General features: G+C 39.2%; 1 protein-coding gene across 2 annotated transcripts in view; it reads right to left on the minus strand.

Moving 5' to 3' along the window:
- Positions 1-15703, minus strand: part of Ap3s1 (adaptor related protein complex 3 subunit sigma 1) — a 48152-nt gene extending 32449 nt beyond the window's left edge. Inside the window, exons 1-2 of one of the 2 annotated variants that reach the window (XM_034517754.2) lie at positions 15510-15703; positions 1636-1727 (exon numbers count right to left, since the gene is read on the minus strand). In XM_034517754.2, coding sequence (XP_034373645.1) covers positions 1636-1727; positions 15510-15578 — 161 coding nt within the window. In that variant the 5' untranslated portion in view covers positions 15579-15703. The remainder of the gene's footprint in view (positions 1-1635; positions 1728-15509) is intronic. The other variant, XM_034517753.2, reaches the window with a different exon arrangement.
- Positions 15704-15706: the final 3 nt, after the last annotated feature.

Consider the following 15706-nt stretch of genomic DNA (forward strand, 5'->3'; position numbering starts at 1 on the left):
CTGGCTAGCCAGATTCAGAGCCATAACAAGAACAGATAAGCACAGTAGTTGGTTCCCATTTTTTATATGGCTAGGAAAGAATCTCAATTTCAAAGTATAATTTCCATCCAAACAGGGCCCTTTTTGTTATCAGTCTTGTTCTCACAGTCTACCTCATGCAATGCACCATGCAAGGTGAAGAAGTCTGTGAGATAAAATACAAAGATGAGAGAGAAGCAATATCTATGGCAAAGACAACCAGATTCCTACAGAGATCTAACAGAAACATAAGTGGCTGCCTTAGCCATTAAATTAGAATCTGGAGGGGGGTTAAGAGCAAAATCTACAAATCATAACTATGCATTACATGTTAAATACAGCATGATATATTTTTTAAATGCAAACAACAACAAGCTTCTGATGTGCAAATAAACTTTCCACATGATAAAAAAATGTATGGTCAGACAAAAGTTCTGTTGCCCCAATTATTTTCTTTCTACAATATGCATCTTATCAATCATGAGGCTTAGCTGATACTTAGCTTTAATTCTCAATGAGAAAATATTAAGTGCATTAATTATATAATCGGGGAGGAAGTATTTTTAGAAATATTTAGAGGTAAATTGCTTTCAATAGAATCCATTGTAAAGTATTTATTTAGAGTTAGGGATGGACATCAATAGAAAAGCACTTGCCTAGCATACAGAAAGCCTTGGGTTTGATTCCCAATGTTGCAAACAATGAAAAAAAAAAAAAGATATTTATAGTATTTATTTAGTTTAGCAAGATATCTTTTTTTCATTTTAAAAATAGAAACATCTACTGGCTGAATAGTGCTATATAGATACATAAATATAATTGAAAAAGACACTGTTTATAATAAAATAAAAGATATGATCTGAATTTTTATGTGTATTCACCATAGGAATACAATAGCCCTTATAAAGAATGCTATTCTGTATTTTTTAAAAATGTATTACATCTGTGAGTGGGGGAGGGAAGAGAGAGAGTGAGAGCAGGAGGAGAGAGAAAAGGGAAGAAAGAGAGAGAGAGAGAGAGAGAGAGAGAGAGAGAGAGAGAGAGAGAGAGATAACTTGTGGGAATAAGTTCTCTTTTTCTCCTATATGGGTCCTAGGGATCAAATTCAGGTCATCAGGATTGGCAGCCAGCACGTACCTTAATTAGGTAGGCTCCATTTTTCCAGATGAACTTATAGATAAAACTTTATAAAATATTAAGCAAAAAAAAAAAAAAAGGAACATTCAAATTAACATTAAATGTGATCTCATAAGTAAATACTTTAAGGCTATATTTTTATATGTTAGTAAATATAGTACTTTCTAGAGGAATAGATAAGAAACTGGGGGAAAAGAACTAAGATTGGGAGAGAAAAAGTAATTTAAAAATGTATATTTCCCTATAATAAGTGAATTCTACTATAAGAACATATTGTTATATAAAATAATACTATAAAAATTTTAGAAAGATTACATATTTTAAAAAACGGATAGATTAGACTTATACCTAAGAGTGGTAGCAATGAAATTACCTAATTTAAGTAATTATATAATGAGAAATTTCATCATAAATTAGCTGGCAATATACACGGTCATCATACACTGGAAATTAGAAAAACCCATGAAATGCTGTACTTACAATCCTCCTTCTAGGAAATTACAAACATTCTCATCTCGCTTAGATACCAAATGGAAAGTCTCCCTGATGATTTGCTGTTGTGTATCTTCACTCTGAGGAAGGATAATTCATATGTATTAACATCAAGTTTACAGGTTTAACAGTATTTTAAGACATTCTGAAAATAAAAGATAGTAATTTTAATCTGGAAAAGGAGGAAAGAGTCCTTGGAAAACAGATTCAAATTACAGAAGCAAAAACTAACAAACTAACAATTTTTGATGAAAGTGGGGGAAAAAAATCATTATAGTTTACTAGTACAATGAAAGTAGCTTATTTCTATCTTCAAAACCAAATGAGAAACAGAACACTCAGACACACTTGTAAAAAAGGAAAGTAGACATTAGCTAGCCAAAGACTGCTGCTCTACAAATGACTAAGCTGAGCAGGGAAATAACGTTAGATACCTCATGAAACATTATCAACTAAACTTGAGTGTGGGGACAACAGCGAAGGCTTGAAGTTGGCAGGTAAACTAAAACTTCAGAAAATAAAGATTGAGGCTCTGAATCCAACATATTCACCTTTATTTAAATAGGCCCCCAACTCAAGAGCTGTTTCAATAGATATCCTGTAAACTCAACTAAGCAATCCGTATACGAGTAAAAAAGAACTAGCTTCCCAAATCATTAAAAAAAAAAAAAAAAAAATAAGCAAAATCATGAACAAAAACTTCAGAGGAAAGGAAATATCATGGTCTATAAACAAATGTACAGATGTTAAGCCTCAAAGTAATTCAGCAACAATCAGTTAAAGTGACCATGTCAACATTCTAAGGAGCCATAGTAGCACAGGTGTAAGATTCAGCAAAGATCAATGCAGAGAAACTCTCAGCCCATCAGTGCAAGTGTAAGTGACACTGCCATGTTACAAGTTCCATTAATCAACATTTTTGACTCCTCATACTCTTCTATCCTCTCTGAAACCAATTTTTTTTTAGATCAATAGACAACTATCAACAATGGCATACATGTAAGCTCTTAATAAGTCCAATAAGAAAGTTATAAAATGACCCTTTAAAAAGTTGAAATAACTCACATTTCCTCCATTCACACAATGGAAAAACTGTGATATACTCTTACCCTTAAACCTTTCAATTTTCAAATCATAATGTGAGAAACCAAAGTGCCTTGATCAACCTGTCATGACAGTACATGGCAGACATGTAGCCTAAGTAGCATGTTTATTTTGTGGCAGTCCTGGAGGGAGGCTGAAGTCCAAGATCAGAATACCAGCAGCCATGTCTGGTGGAAGGTTTTCCTCCTAGCCTGTGGATCAGCTCCTTCTCACTGATCCTCATGAGGCAAAGACAGAGGGAAGAAGCATCTCTGTTAGAGACACGGCCCCACTCTTATGTCCTCATCTAAACTCAGTTTTTTCCCAATTAATACCATTCCATTGGGGTTGGAGCTCCAACATTGGATTTGGGATAAATACACTTCAGTCCACAGCTGGAATAGAAAGAGCAAGTAGCATAATGATACATAATCATTCCATTAGCATAAAACTCAAAATTAAGCAAGACTAAATGTTGCTGAATGATACATACATTAAAATAACAAACAAAACTATTGCAAGCAATGGTGGCTTATGTCTGTAATTCAAATATGTAGGAGACTGAAGCAAGATAAGGTTCAAATTTCAAGGTCACCCTGGACTAAATGGAAAGTCAGATGATAACCTGACTACACAGTGAGACTATGTATTTTAAAAAATAATCAATTCAATTATAATAAAATCAAAAGGATGAATAACAAATACTAAAGGAATGGCTTCATAAAAATATTTTCTAATTACAACTAGGTAGATAAAGTCAGCAATTAAATGCATGTTATTCATCTTAGTTTTCAATCAAACTTTTAATGAAAAGATCATAAAGCAATCATTTCTGATCTCTACATAAATTCTTCAAGCTTCTGAATGGAATGGATCGGTCCTAGATAAATGATTTTTCTATGACACTGGGAGGCTGCTGCATAGAGGCAGCTCCAACCTGAATGTATCCAAACTAGAGAAGTATGTTCAATATGCCTATATCCCTCCCTGGCTCTGGAAGAAGTAGGACAGATCCTCTTCCAACTTCAATCAAATGAAATAGATATGCCTCTGGAGGCACTTGCAGATGGAATGGAATTCAACCCGGGGCCACTGTAGAAAGAGAGATAAGTGAAGTAGAAAGTAGAGGAAGGTTCCTCTTGGCAACTGGCCCCACAGGACCCCAGCAAGTGGAGATGGGGAAGAACTCTACCATCTCTCTTTAACCAATGAGAACAATTTTAAGATCAATAAATTACAACAATAAATATCAAGGTGGGGTGAAGGATTCCTGTTAGAAAGTTTAAGTGGAAGTGGGGTGACATCCCTACTTCTTAGAGGGCATCCTACAAAGGGGGTTTTAGGGATCCTCAACTTCCACAGTTCCCAACCACCTCTAGTTTATTATGCCAGCCTGAGACTTTGGTCAGATCCTTCTTCATCCCTTATTCCTGGCATCCACTTCATAGGTTCAATAACACTAACCCCATCACAGTTGGGTAAAAGAAAGACCTTGGTCACTGGGGCACAGAAGGGCTTGAGAGCCTATCTAAAAACAGGTTCTGATAAAAATTAAAGCCACCAATATGAATCCAAACTGGGGGAAAAGATCTAAAAAACTATTTTCAAAGTGTGTGTGTGTGTGTGTGTGTGTGTGTGTGTGTGTGTGTGTTAGAGAAACAGAAACAGAGAGACAGAGAATGTATGTGTGAAGTGACCATATTTAGCAAAGTGGAAAGATTCAAAATAATACATAAAATTCCTTTCCACACTATAAGCATCTTCCAAATTTCCTTTAGACCTACCTGTGAAGTTTTCTCGCCTACTGTTTCTCCCCTACTGAAGTAGATCAGCCACAGTGAATTTTTCACAGATCTCTTCAGTTTTCTCCCTCTGTCTTGACATACCTTGTTCACACCATGTGCTATCAGTACCTCCATAAGTCTCGGCTAATCTTTATCACTCTGTGCACTTTTCTGACTCTGAGGGAAAAAGCTAATCTTTTTACCTCCATGTTTCCTAAGTATCATTTCTAGTCCTGTTACATACTTAAAACAACATGCCTGAACTTCCTTTGAAGACTCCAAATTTTTTTTTTTTTTTCCCGAGACAGGGTTTCTCTGTGTAGTCCTGGCTGTCCTGGAACTCACTCTGTAAACTCTGAAATCTGCCTGCCTCTGCCTCCCAAGTGCTGGGATTAAAGGCGTGCGCCACCACTGCCCGGCAAGACTCCAAATTCTAACAGCAGAATCTCAGCTCTGTATCTAAAACACTCAGGAGAGAAGTATATCACAAAACAAGTAAAGTTCAGAAATTAAGGAGGATAGCATGAAAATTGTAAAGTCAAGAAATTTTCAAATTCAGGATATAAATTAGAAAAAAAAAGCCTACAGAAGAGATTGGAGAAAACATTCTAAGAATTTAATTCTAAGAATTTATTCTAAGAATAGTCCAGAGGAATGAAGTAAAGACTCACAGAATAGAGAAGAACTGGAAATTTAGAGAACTCAGAGATAGTACTTGCCTAGCATACTCAAGGGCCCTGGGTGGTTCAACCCCTGCATCAGAACAGAATACAAGAAAAGAAAAAAAAAAGAAAGAAAGAAAGAAAGGAAGGAAGGAAGGAAGGAAGGAAGGAAGGAAAAGAAGAGAAGAGAAGAGAAGAGAAGAGAAGAGAAGAGAAGAGAAGAGAAGAGAAGAGAAGAGAAGAGAAGAGATTCCAGTAGACAACTAGAGGTTCCAGAATGAAAGACCTGATGGAAGTTCCCACACTATGAATGTAAGTAGTCTCAAAGCTCTAAAATGTTACAAACAGGAATCACTACATTTCCTGGTAAATCAGTAAAATCATCATGCTTGCAAAAGGAAGAGCCACAATTACTACAGACTTTGTGAAACCAACACTGGAAACAGAAAGGTGGCACAGCATGCCGTCATGGAAGAAATATTTCTGACTTGGAATTCTAAAATTCAATCAGTGTACTTATTTTATTAAGACTTTTGGAACTGTAAGAACTCATAAAATCTACTTTTTGTTACATTTTAATCAAGAAGTTACTAGCTCCCACTTGGTAAGACAAGAGACAAAGAATAAAGCAACTGAAGATCTAACATATAAAATAGGCAAGAGGAATCCCTCAGACAACAAGTCCAAATACTACTGCCAAGCAACTGGTGCAGACTGGTCCTAGCCAGAAGGTTCCAAGAGAGATTTCTTCACAAACAGGGAACTATTAGACACATGCTGGCAGAGATACAAATTAGAGATAAGTAAATAAAAATAGTTCAAAGAAAAAGCAATTATCTTCCAGGAAGATAAAGTGCCAGAAGAAAAATAAAAACTAAACAAAGTTTACAACATGGCTCAGCTTAAGATGATTTATATAAAACACTAATGTGGGCACTCAAGAGTGATCTAATCAGAAATATGAGATCGCTTTAAGGGACTGTGACTCAGATGTGAGAGCTAAATAATTATTCCTAATATTGTAATTATTCTCAATATCAGAATTTGTAGATCATATCTACAAATGAAAACTTAACCAGAAAGCTAAACCAGATACAACGGTGAGAAAGAGAACAGAGAAAAGGCTCTTATTTTTGAGATTACAAATCGATTACATTTCTCCCTTCCCTCTCTTCCTCCAAATCATTCCATATACCCCTCTCCACTCTCCTTCAAACTCAGTTTCTAATTATTATTGTATACATACAAGTACATGTATATACATATACATTCCTAAATATAGCCTTTTCAGTTGGTATAATGCTACCTGCATGTATATTTTAGGGGCTGACCATTTGCCACTTGGTTGCGCTCTTGCCTGGGAAGGCAACCTTTCTTGTTCTGTTTTCCTTTGTTGCTTTTGGTTCTTTCTGTAGGGTTGAAGCCCCATGGGCTCTTTTCTCTGTCTGGTTTGGCAATTCACTGGTGTCCTCATTCAAGCTCACATCTGCGTAATCATGTTGGAAAGACTATATGGGTGTAGCTTCTGATATTCCTAAGAAATACAATCTCACAGCAAATTCCCTGATCCTTGGCTCCTACAATCTTTCTGAAATGTTCCCTGAACCTTTAGAGTGGGAGTGTTTTGGAGATTATCCACTGAAACAGGGCTCCACGTTTTGATGGGTTGTGGTTTTCTCTAACAGTCTCCGTTGCAAAGAGAAGTTTCCTTGATAAAGACTACAACTATCTGTGTTTATAAGGACAAATGTTTATAGACTGTTGTTAGGAATTATGCAGGTTTAGTAAATTAGTGGTGGTAGATTCTCTTCCAATAACCACGACTTCAGTAGAAATAAGTAGTTAGCTAGGTTTCTAATATCAGGCATGATCTCCCCCTTTTGAGTAAGCCTTAATTTTAATTAGAAAGCTACTGGTTCCTGCCAAGGTATGTGTGCCACTATTATATACCCTGAGGATTAGCATGCTGTGCCAGCCATTGATGTATGTGCTCCTTTTCTTGATACACCTTAGAGAACAGTTAGGGTCTTGTTTTTTGAAATGTGTGGTGTGTGTATGCATGTGTGCATATTCCCAAGGTTGAGGACAGGGTCTTCCTGGGTTGCTCCCTACCATATGTATTGAGGTACAGTCTCTTCCTGGACACCCCACTTCATTCTCTCAAATGTCAGGCACCCAGAGGCTTTCCCTGATGAACCTATCTACTCTAGCATCTTTCTATCATCCTCCATCAGTCTTTATCCCCTTCCATTGTCATGGTCTTCACTAACTAGCCATAATCACATGTACTTTATTAATTCCTATCACTAGAATGTAAACTCACTGAATGGTGAGACTTTTTTTTTACACTATGTTGTTAATTCTTAGAGCAATGCCCTACAAACAACAAATGTACCTCTTAGGATTTGGGAAGGGAAGGGAAGAAGAGTACAATGAAAAGAAGTCTAGACAAGTTGCTCTTCCTCCCTAAGGTTCAACTCTAGAGGTGCATTGGGTTAGTCTCGGGGTAAATTCCTAGTAACCAGAAATGCCATTTTAATCCTCCTACACTACAAACCCTTTGAGGAGCTTGTTGATCCTTCAGTGAAGGGAGTCTTTTACTTGTACTTCAGTTGAAAACACTGGGGAAGGGGAGAGTAATGAAGCAGCATGGGTGGGGAAAGAATAGTTGCAATTTATCCTAATAGGCAAGTTTTATATGAACCAAACCCTCTAGATGCCCATCACTGGGATTATCAGCAGCAGAAAGATGCAGTACACCAGGCATGCATGCCATCTAACCCAGCACCAAGGAGGCAGAAGGCAGCAAGATCATGAGTTCAAGACCAGCTTCAGTGACACGGTTTTCTCTGTCTGAGAAAAACAAGGTATGGAGATATGGCTCACTGGTAAAGCACGCACCTGCAGGAAGCCCGGGATTTATCCCCAGCACTGGAAGGAAACAAACACACACACACATACACACACAAACATGCAAACTATTAATCTGCCATTAATAAGTATCAATGCATTTTGCTTATGAATGTGTATATGTGTGTATGTGCACATACACACATATATATGCCGGGCCCTGCATCTGGAGGTCAGAAGTCACAGAAGTCAATATCAGGTGTCTTTAACTGTGCTCTACCTCAATTCTGTTAAAAATCATTTTTAGATTTATTTTATATTTTGTGATGTTTATATATATATATATGCACGTGTACCATGTGTGTGCCTATGCCTATGGAAGTCAGAAGAGGGTGTTGAATCCATGAAACTGGAGTTATGGATAACTGTAAGTCACCATGTGGTACTGGGAACTGATCCTACATCCTCAACAAGAACAACAAGTACTCTTAACTCCTAAGCCATAGCTCTAGCCCTCTACCTTAATTTTTGACACAGGGTTTCTCACTGAAACTCAGCTTCCTCTTCAATTCAAATTGCTGGCTAGGAAGGACCAGAGATCTTGTCTTTACTTCCTTGGTTCTGGGATTAGAGGCACATACTACTGCACTTGGTTTTTTACCATAAATATTCAGGATCTGAATCTAGGTTGTCATGCTTACACAGCAATCAGTGTATCTACTGAGCTATCTCCTCAGTCCTAATGTGTAAAGTACAACAATACAACTTAACACAGTAACACGTGGTTATTTTTAAAACTTTTTAAGATTTGTTTGGTTTTACGTGTATTAGTGTTTTGTCTCCATGTATGTATATGCACCAGATTCAAACTGAGCCCAGAAGGTGGTGCTGGATCCCTGGAAATAGAATTACTGAAGATTGTCAGTAACCAAATAGAGCTGGGAAACAAACTCAGGACCTCTGGAGGAGTAGTACAAGCTCTTAGCTGCTGAACCATCTCTTTACCCCACAATAAGATTCTTTTTAAACAGACAATAGTAGAGCCTTGGTTTGCTCATCAGCACACATCCCTGTTGTCCAGCGTTCTAACAATACCATTTCATCTGCTTCCATGTTAATCATTAGCACCAAGCTTGGATCCTGATGAGAGAAAGCCATTGTTGGTCTTGGTTGGGAATGTCTAGCCAGATGGTTGGTTTGGTTTTTTGTTTTGTTTTGAGGGGGTAGGGCAAGGGACAAACTCTAGGTTACAGGAACAAAACACTTTGGATTGAACTTTAAGGGGAAAATCAGCCTTTGGATAACTAATTTTTGTGTCAAGTAAAGAAATCAAGAGGCTCTCTGTAAAGAAGCCACTGACTCCCTGCATTGGAATCCATCCACTGCTCTGTACTACTTACCCTGCAGGAACTGTGCAGAAGACTGGGTATCTACTGAGCTATCTTCTCAGTCCTAATGTGTAAAGTACAACAATGCAACTTAACACAGCAGTAACACGTGGTTATTTTTAAAACCTTTTAAGATTTGTTTGGTTTTTATGTGTATTAGTGTTTTGTCTACATGTATGTATATGCACCAGGTTCAAACAGTGCCTGGTGTCAATCACATAAGACCCAGGTTAGCTACCCCAAAGAGTTCTAACTAATACTAAACAGACAACCATATGGAGGGCCTGAAGAAACAGCTCAGTGGTTTAAAAAAAAAACAAAAACAAAAAAAAACCTATTGCAGAAGCCCAGGTTCAGTTCCCAGAATCCACATAGGTGGTTCATAAGCATCTCTAATACCATGTTATCATCTTCTGATCTCCATGGGTACCAAGCATTCACATGGCGCACATACACTGATGTATACAAAACACTCCTACACATAAAATTAATCTTTAAAAAACATTTTTTAAAAAGAATTAAATGAAATTTTTTTCTTTAAAAAGTTGAAATGTGGGGGATGAGGAGATGGCTCAGTGGGTAAGAGCACCGGCTGCTCTTCCAGAGGTCCTGAGTTCAATTCCTAGCACCTATATGGGAGCTCACAACTGTCTGTAACTCCAGTTCTAGGGGATCCAATACCCTCATACCAATGCATATAAAAAATAAAATTAAATAAATCGTTTTAAAAAGTCAAGATGCGTAATAAAATGTATTGATATCCCAATACTCAGAAACATTGATAATTATACTTTTTTCAATCTCATTTTGTTCTGAATTTTGAAACAGGATCTCACTATGTTGTCTAGGCTCCAATGTACGGGCTCAAGTGATCCACCTGCCTCAGCTTCCCTAGAACTGGGAATACAGCTGGGTGCCACGCTTATTAACAACTGGCTGGGGGTTTAACTAAGTGGTACAGCACATCCAATCATACATAAAGCCCTAGGTTTCATCCCAGCCCTGGGAAAAAGTAAGAGAGATGGAAAACAATGCATTTAACTATCTTACCTGCCACTTTGTCTTAAGTCACTAAAAAGGAAACTAGTAAGTCGGGCAGTGGTGGCACATGCCTTTAATCCCAGCACTTGGGAGGCAGAGGCAAGTGGATTTCTGAGTTAGAGGCCAGCCTGGTCTACAGAGTGAGTTCCAGGACAGCCAGGGCTACACAGAGAAACCCTGTCTTGAAAAACTACACACACACACACACACACACACACACACACACACAAAGGAAACCAAAAGCATAAATATATATATAACTTCTTAAAGAAAAACTATATATTCAAAACCCCCTATTTTATATTTTAAGGACTTAAAGAACTGAGTCCCTTCTAGAATGTGAAGTTGTTAAACAACCCAATACTTAAACACAAGTTACAAGGACATTGTGGGATAACTCATGCATTTTACAGTTTAGAAATGTCTTGCTTGTACTTTCAATGTGTGGTAATCTTTAATATCTGTAGAAACAAGGACAACTCACACATTTCCACTTTATTAACATAACTCACTAAAGAATATGTTATAGCTTACCAATAAAACAGAAATCATGTAGTTCAAGGAGCTTTTGGTGCGTTCTTGCTTAATAGCTATGTAAAAATACTCTAGTTCAAGTGTCAGTAATATACTAAAAATTTCTAGGTAAATTAAGATTAAAAGTCACTACTGCCAGATTACTGTGGCTAAGCATCCCTAGAAAGATAAAATGTGTGTGTGTGTGTGTGTGCGCGAATTCTGAACTTCTGTAGTGACTATCTCAAAGACATAGAAGGCAAAACAAAATGGGAAGTAGTGAGTCCACCCTTTCTTAGTATCTGACTCTAGCAGAATGAGCCAAAACTTTAGCTCAACAAAGACTAGAAAATACATGTTACCTCATGTGACACAAATGACACACACCCGTTGACAGGCATGATCAAGGCTATTACAGCACAACATCTACACTACAAAGAAGTAGAGATAACTACCTGAAGAAGCCTAAACATTGAGTAAAAACCCATCAGAGTAGGGAAACATGTTAAAGTTAAGCAATTTTCAAACTGTTAGTATTTAGCGTAAATGTTGAACTCAGACCTCAGCATCCTGCCAGGGTTTCAAACTGCTGGCCTAGAAATATCCCTAAATATTGCTTAATTTTCTTAATTTGAAACTGCTGACCTTACTGCATATATACTTCTTTTTAAATTTAAAAAAAAAAAATACATTTTCTTAACTTACTTGTGTGAGGGAGACACCAAAGGGTTAGAGGACAACATGAAAAAGTGGTTCTTTCCTTCCATGGAAAGCACATGGGTTCTGTGGAGGGAGCTCAGGTCATCGGGCTGGGCAGTAAAGGTCTCAACAGCTGAGCCATCCTGCCAGCCCTGATGTGGCTTCCTTCACCCTAGCCCAGGAATGGGTAAAGTTACTTTGGTAACTTCATTATTTTTGTGCTAAATACATAGATTCAGAAAATCTCTGCTTAATGATGGACTAAATTTTAACAGTTGGAAGGAAATGTAACAATTTTTTTGTTTTTGGTTTTTGGTTTTTCAAGACAGGGTTTCTCTATGTAGCCCTGGCTGTCCTAGAATTCACTCTGTAGACCAGGCTGGCCTCGAACTCAGAAATCCACCTGCCTCTGCCTCCCAAGTGCTGGGATTAAAGGTGTGCACAACCACTGCCTGGCTAACAAATCATTTTTAATCCCAATTTTATCCCAAAGTAATGCATTCAATTTATTATTTTGCAATGAATTCAGCAATTCATTGCTTTACTATAGGAGCTAGAAAAGACTGCTGGGTTAAAAGTGCTTACTGCTCTTGCAGGAGTCCGTTTGGTTCCTAGCACCTACTTCAAGTAGCTCACAACCAATTGAAACTCCAGTTCCAGAAGAACCCACTCCTTCGGGCCTCTGCAGGCACCTGCATGCATACAGTATATGCAGACATGTCAAACACATGCACATACACACACACAAATAAAAACTAATTTTTAAAAAAGTTTAATACATTAAAGACTCAATGTTGACTGCCACAGGTAACACAAAAATACTTAAATTATAACTTCTATAAAAATCTATAGGATATACTGAGGAATTCTGAGCAGTGAAACAGACTACCATACCATAAAACACAAAATTCTGGGCTGGAGAGATGGCTCAGTGGTTAAGAGCTGACTGTTCTTCCAAAAGTCCTGAGTTCAATTCCCAGCAACCACATGGTGGCTCACAACCATCTGCAATGGGATCTGACGCCCTCTTCTGTTGTGTCTGAAAACAACTACAGTGTACTCACATAAAATAAATAAATAATTCTTAAAAAAAAAAATAAAATTCTAAGAAGAATAGCAGTAAAATAAATAAATCTTAAAAAAATAAAAAGTAAAATTCTAAGACAAGAATAGCAGCAGGTAAATTCCTGCAGAAATTCATATATGGTGTCTGGGGCTAGGCAACGAACATATTTTTATTTTAGACATCTCACGAAGAATGGAATTTCAGGCAATGCAAAAGGGCTATACTCAAATGACCTACACAAACAAATGTCATTTCCAAAAAATGCTTCCCCAACAGCCTCCATTTGCAATGCTTGTATTCTTGATGTTCATTCTTCAAACATTCAACTTTTGCATCAGGATCTGTCCACTCACTTTCCTCCACATGGAATGCCCTTTTCCCTGGGCATTTAACACTCTGCTTAAAAATTACTTTTTGGTGAGAAAGTAACTGGCTGAAGTATTTTGAAATTTCCATCCTCACACTCTCTACTTTGCCTTATTTTTTCCACATCACTTATTACTATTAAAACCTGAAATATCATATACGATATTTACTCGCTATGGTTACACTCGATATGGTTACAACCACAAAGCAGAAGATTGATGTGTTTGCCCATTTACAGTGCCCACATGTGTCAGACATGCAGTGCACATGCCATGACAAACTGACAATGGAATACATAAATGAAAAATACTATCTGCCCTCACAGGGGTTACAGTCTAGTGCAGGAAGCAAAGAAATAAATTACTCTCAATTATTTCTGAGACAATTTAGCACAAAGTTGGGGAAATCCAATTTGTAAAGACTGACACAAAGAAACAGCTTTTGGTGCACCACCTCTACACAGCCAGAACACTTTCTAAAAACCTTCCGTCTTTACACCTCCAGCAGCGCAGCGCTGTCACTCAGGCAATGGCCAGAACAGTGCCTCTACAGGTCCCTCAACTGCCTTTTCCCACACGGGCTTTCACCACACACCCTTTCAACAGTTAAGGGAAAAGATAGTTCTATTTCTAGACTTTCAAGTTAAATTCATACTTCATGACTTAATTCTACCTATGCAGTGATTACCATGATATTATAGATTAGCCAAGGGATGCATTATTCTATTTACTAATTGAATAATTGAATAACGTTTAATAATTAATTTTATGACTAGGGATTGAAGCCAGAACCTTGTGAACATTCAAAGCACTATCACTGGTCCACCTTTTATTTGTTGTATTGAAACAAGGTCTCACTAAATTTCGTAGTCTGGTCTTGAACTGGCCCAGGTCTTGAACTTCCAATCCTCCTGCCTCAGCTTTCTGAGTAGCTGAACTTACAGGCCTTCATCATCATACCAAAACTATTACTAAATTTAAATATGAAAAACCCTTTTGTACTTGATTCACTATTGGAACACACCTTTTCTACACAGCAAAGGGACTCAACAAGGACTCCTTAACATTTTAGATAATCAGGTAATGACGTCAAGTTAATACCACTGTTTTCTTCAGAAGGAACAACTAGAATGTTATTTTGGATTCAAGAATGATCTAGAATTTTTAAACAGACCATTAGCATTTAAGTTATACCACACTAAAACCCACACAAAAGTAGAGCAAAGTGTTCTTTGTCATTAGGGGAGGCAAAGCAACTTAAGGAAATGAGACAGCTCCCTTTCTCACTTCAACCAACACCTCCACAGACTGCATTATCACTTTAGGCAAACTGACATTTTCACGTCTCATTTTTAATGGCAGGAATAATTTCCATCTGGGGCCATCCACATAAAGTGTTGGTCTTGGCAGGTTTTCAACACTAAATTTAAAGTCCATGTCTGGCTCTAAAAGCAAAACGCCCCAAGACAGCACAACAGCTCCCATTCACCCTACAAATGACAGCTCAGTGTATGACCTAGGTATTAGTTTTGCCCTCAGGTAAGGCATAGAAACCTATTACCTCTCCTCACACGCTTATAAATTATCTTTGCGACTTTAAAGTCATCTGCTCCTAGCAATATTAAACAATGTTCACAGTTCTAGAAGAGAACTTTCACAGATGCTATTTGGTTTAAAGTAAAACCCAGGGTAAATGTCCATACGTTTTGGTTTAAAAAAGAAAAGCCATACAAAATGAAATCGTTTAATTTCCCAGGTACAGAATCCCTTTCTGATGGGTCAACCACTTATGCTGCCAATTATTTCAAGAGTAAATTCACATAGTAGGTTAAAAGTCCAAGAGAAACCTCAGGGGCCCCCCCGCTTAATTTCTTTTTTCAATAGCCACCTGGAAGTCACACTGGGCTTCCGATGCTTCCGTATGGAAACACCCTGGACAGACTGGGCAGGGCGTGCGGCAAGCCAAAGTTGCTTGAGCTCGGAGAGGATTAGGGCGGACACGGTGGCCCATCTGTCCGCGGACGACAGAAAGCAGTCCACCCGGGCCAGCCTGGGCTGCGGGGAGTGGGACCGGGAACCGGACTGGGCGCCGGCTAACCCCTGCGGTCGCCCGACGGGAAACAGCGGCGCGGCCGCGGTGTGGGGCTGAGGGGCCGGGCTGAGGGTACCGGGTAGGTGGGCAGCGCCCCTCGAGGCGGAGAAACCGCCTCTCCCACTGACGGCGAGCGGCCGGCGGGGAGTGGCAGCGGCTCCCCACCGCCCGAGCTGACAGCCAGCGGCGCGACAAGTCGGACGCCGGGAGGGCCGCGGCGGCGCGAGGGTCGTTCCGAGGAAGCCGCCGGGCGCTGCCCGGCGCCGGCGCCGGCGCCGGCGCTCGCCCTCGCCTGGCTCCGCGGCAGGGGCATACTCACATAGGGCTGGTAGAACTTGGAGAGCCGCGGCTTCCCGTGGTTGTTGAAGATGAGGATGGCCTTGATCATGGCTGGGCCGGGCCGACCGGGTGGGCGCTGGGGCCAGGGCGGGGGCGGGCGCGCGAGCCTCGCCTCCGGGAGCTTGTTGCCGCTGCTTCCCCACCCGCCCCCTCCCGCACGCGCGCGCGCGCTCCCGC

The sequence above is a fragment of the Arvicanthis niloticus genome, chromosome 14 (genome assembly GCF_011762505.2).
Source record: "Arvicanthis niloticus isolate mArvNil1 chromosome 14, mArvNil1.pat.X, whole genome shotgun sequence".
In the NCBI taxonomy this organism is placed as follows: domain Eukaryota; kingdom Metazoa; phylum Chordata; class Mammalia; order Rodentia; family Muridae; genus Arvicanthis; species Arvicanthis niloticus.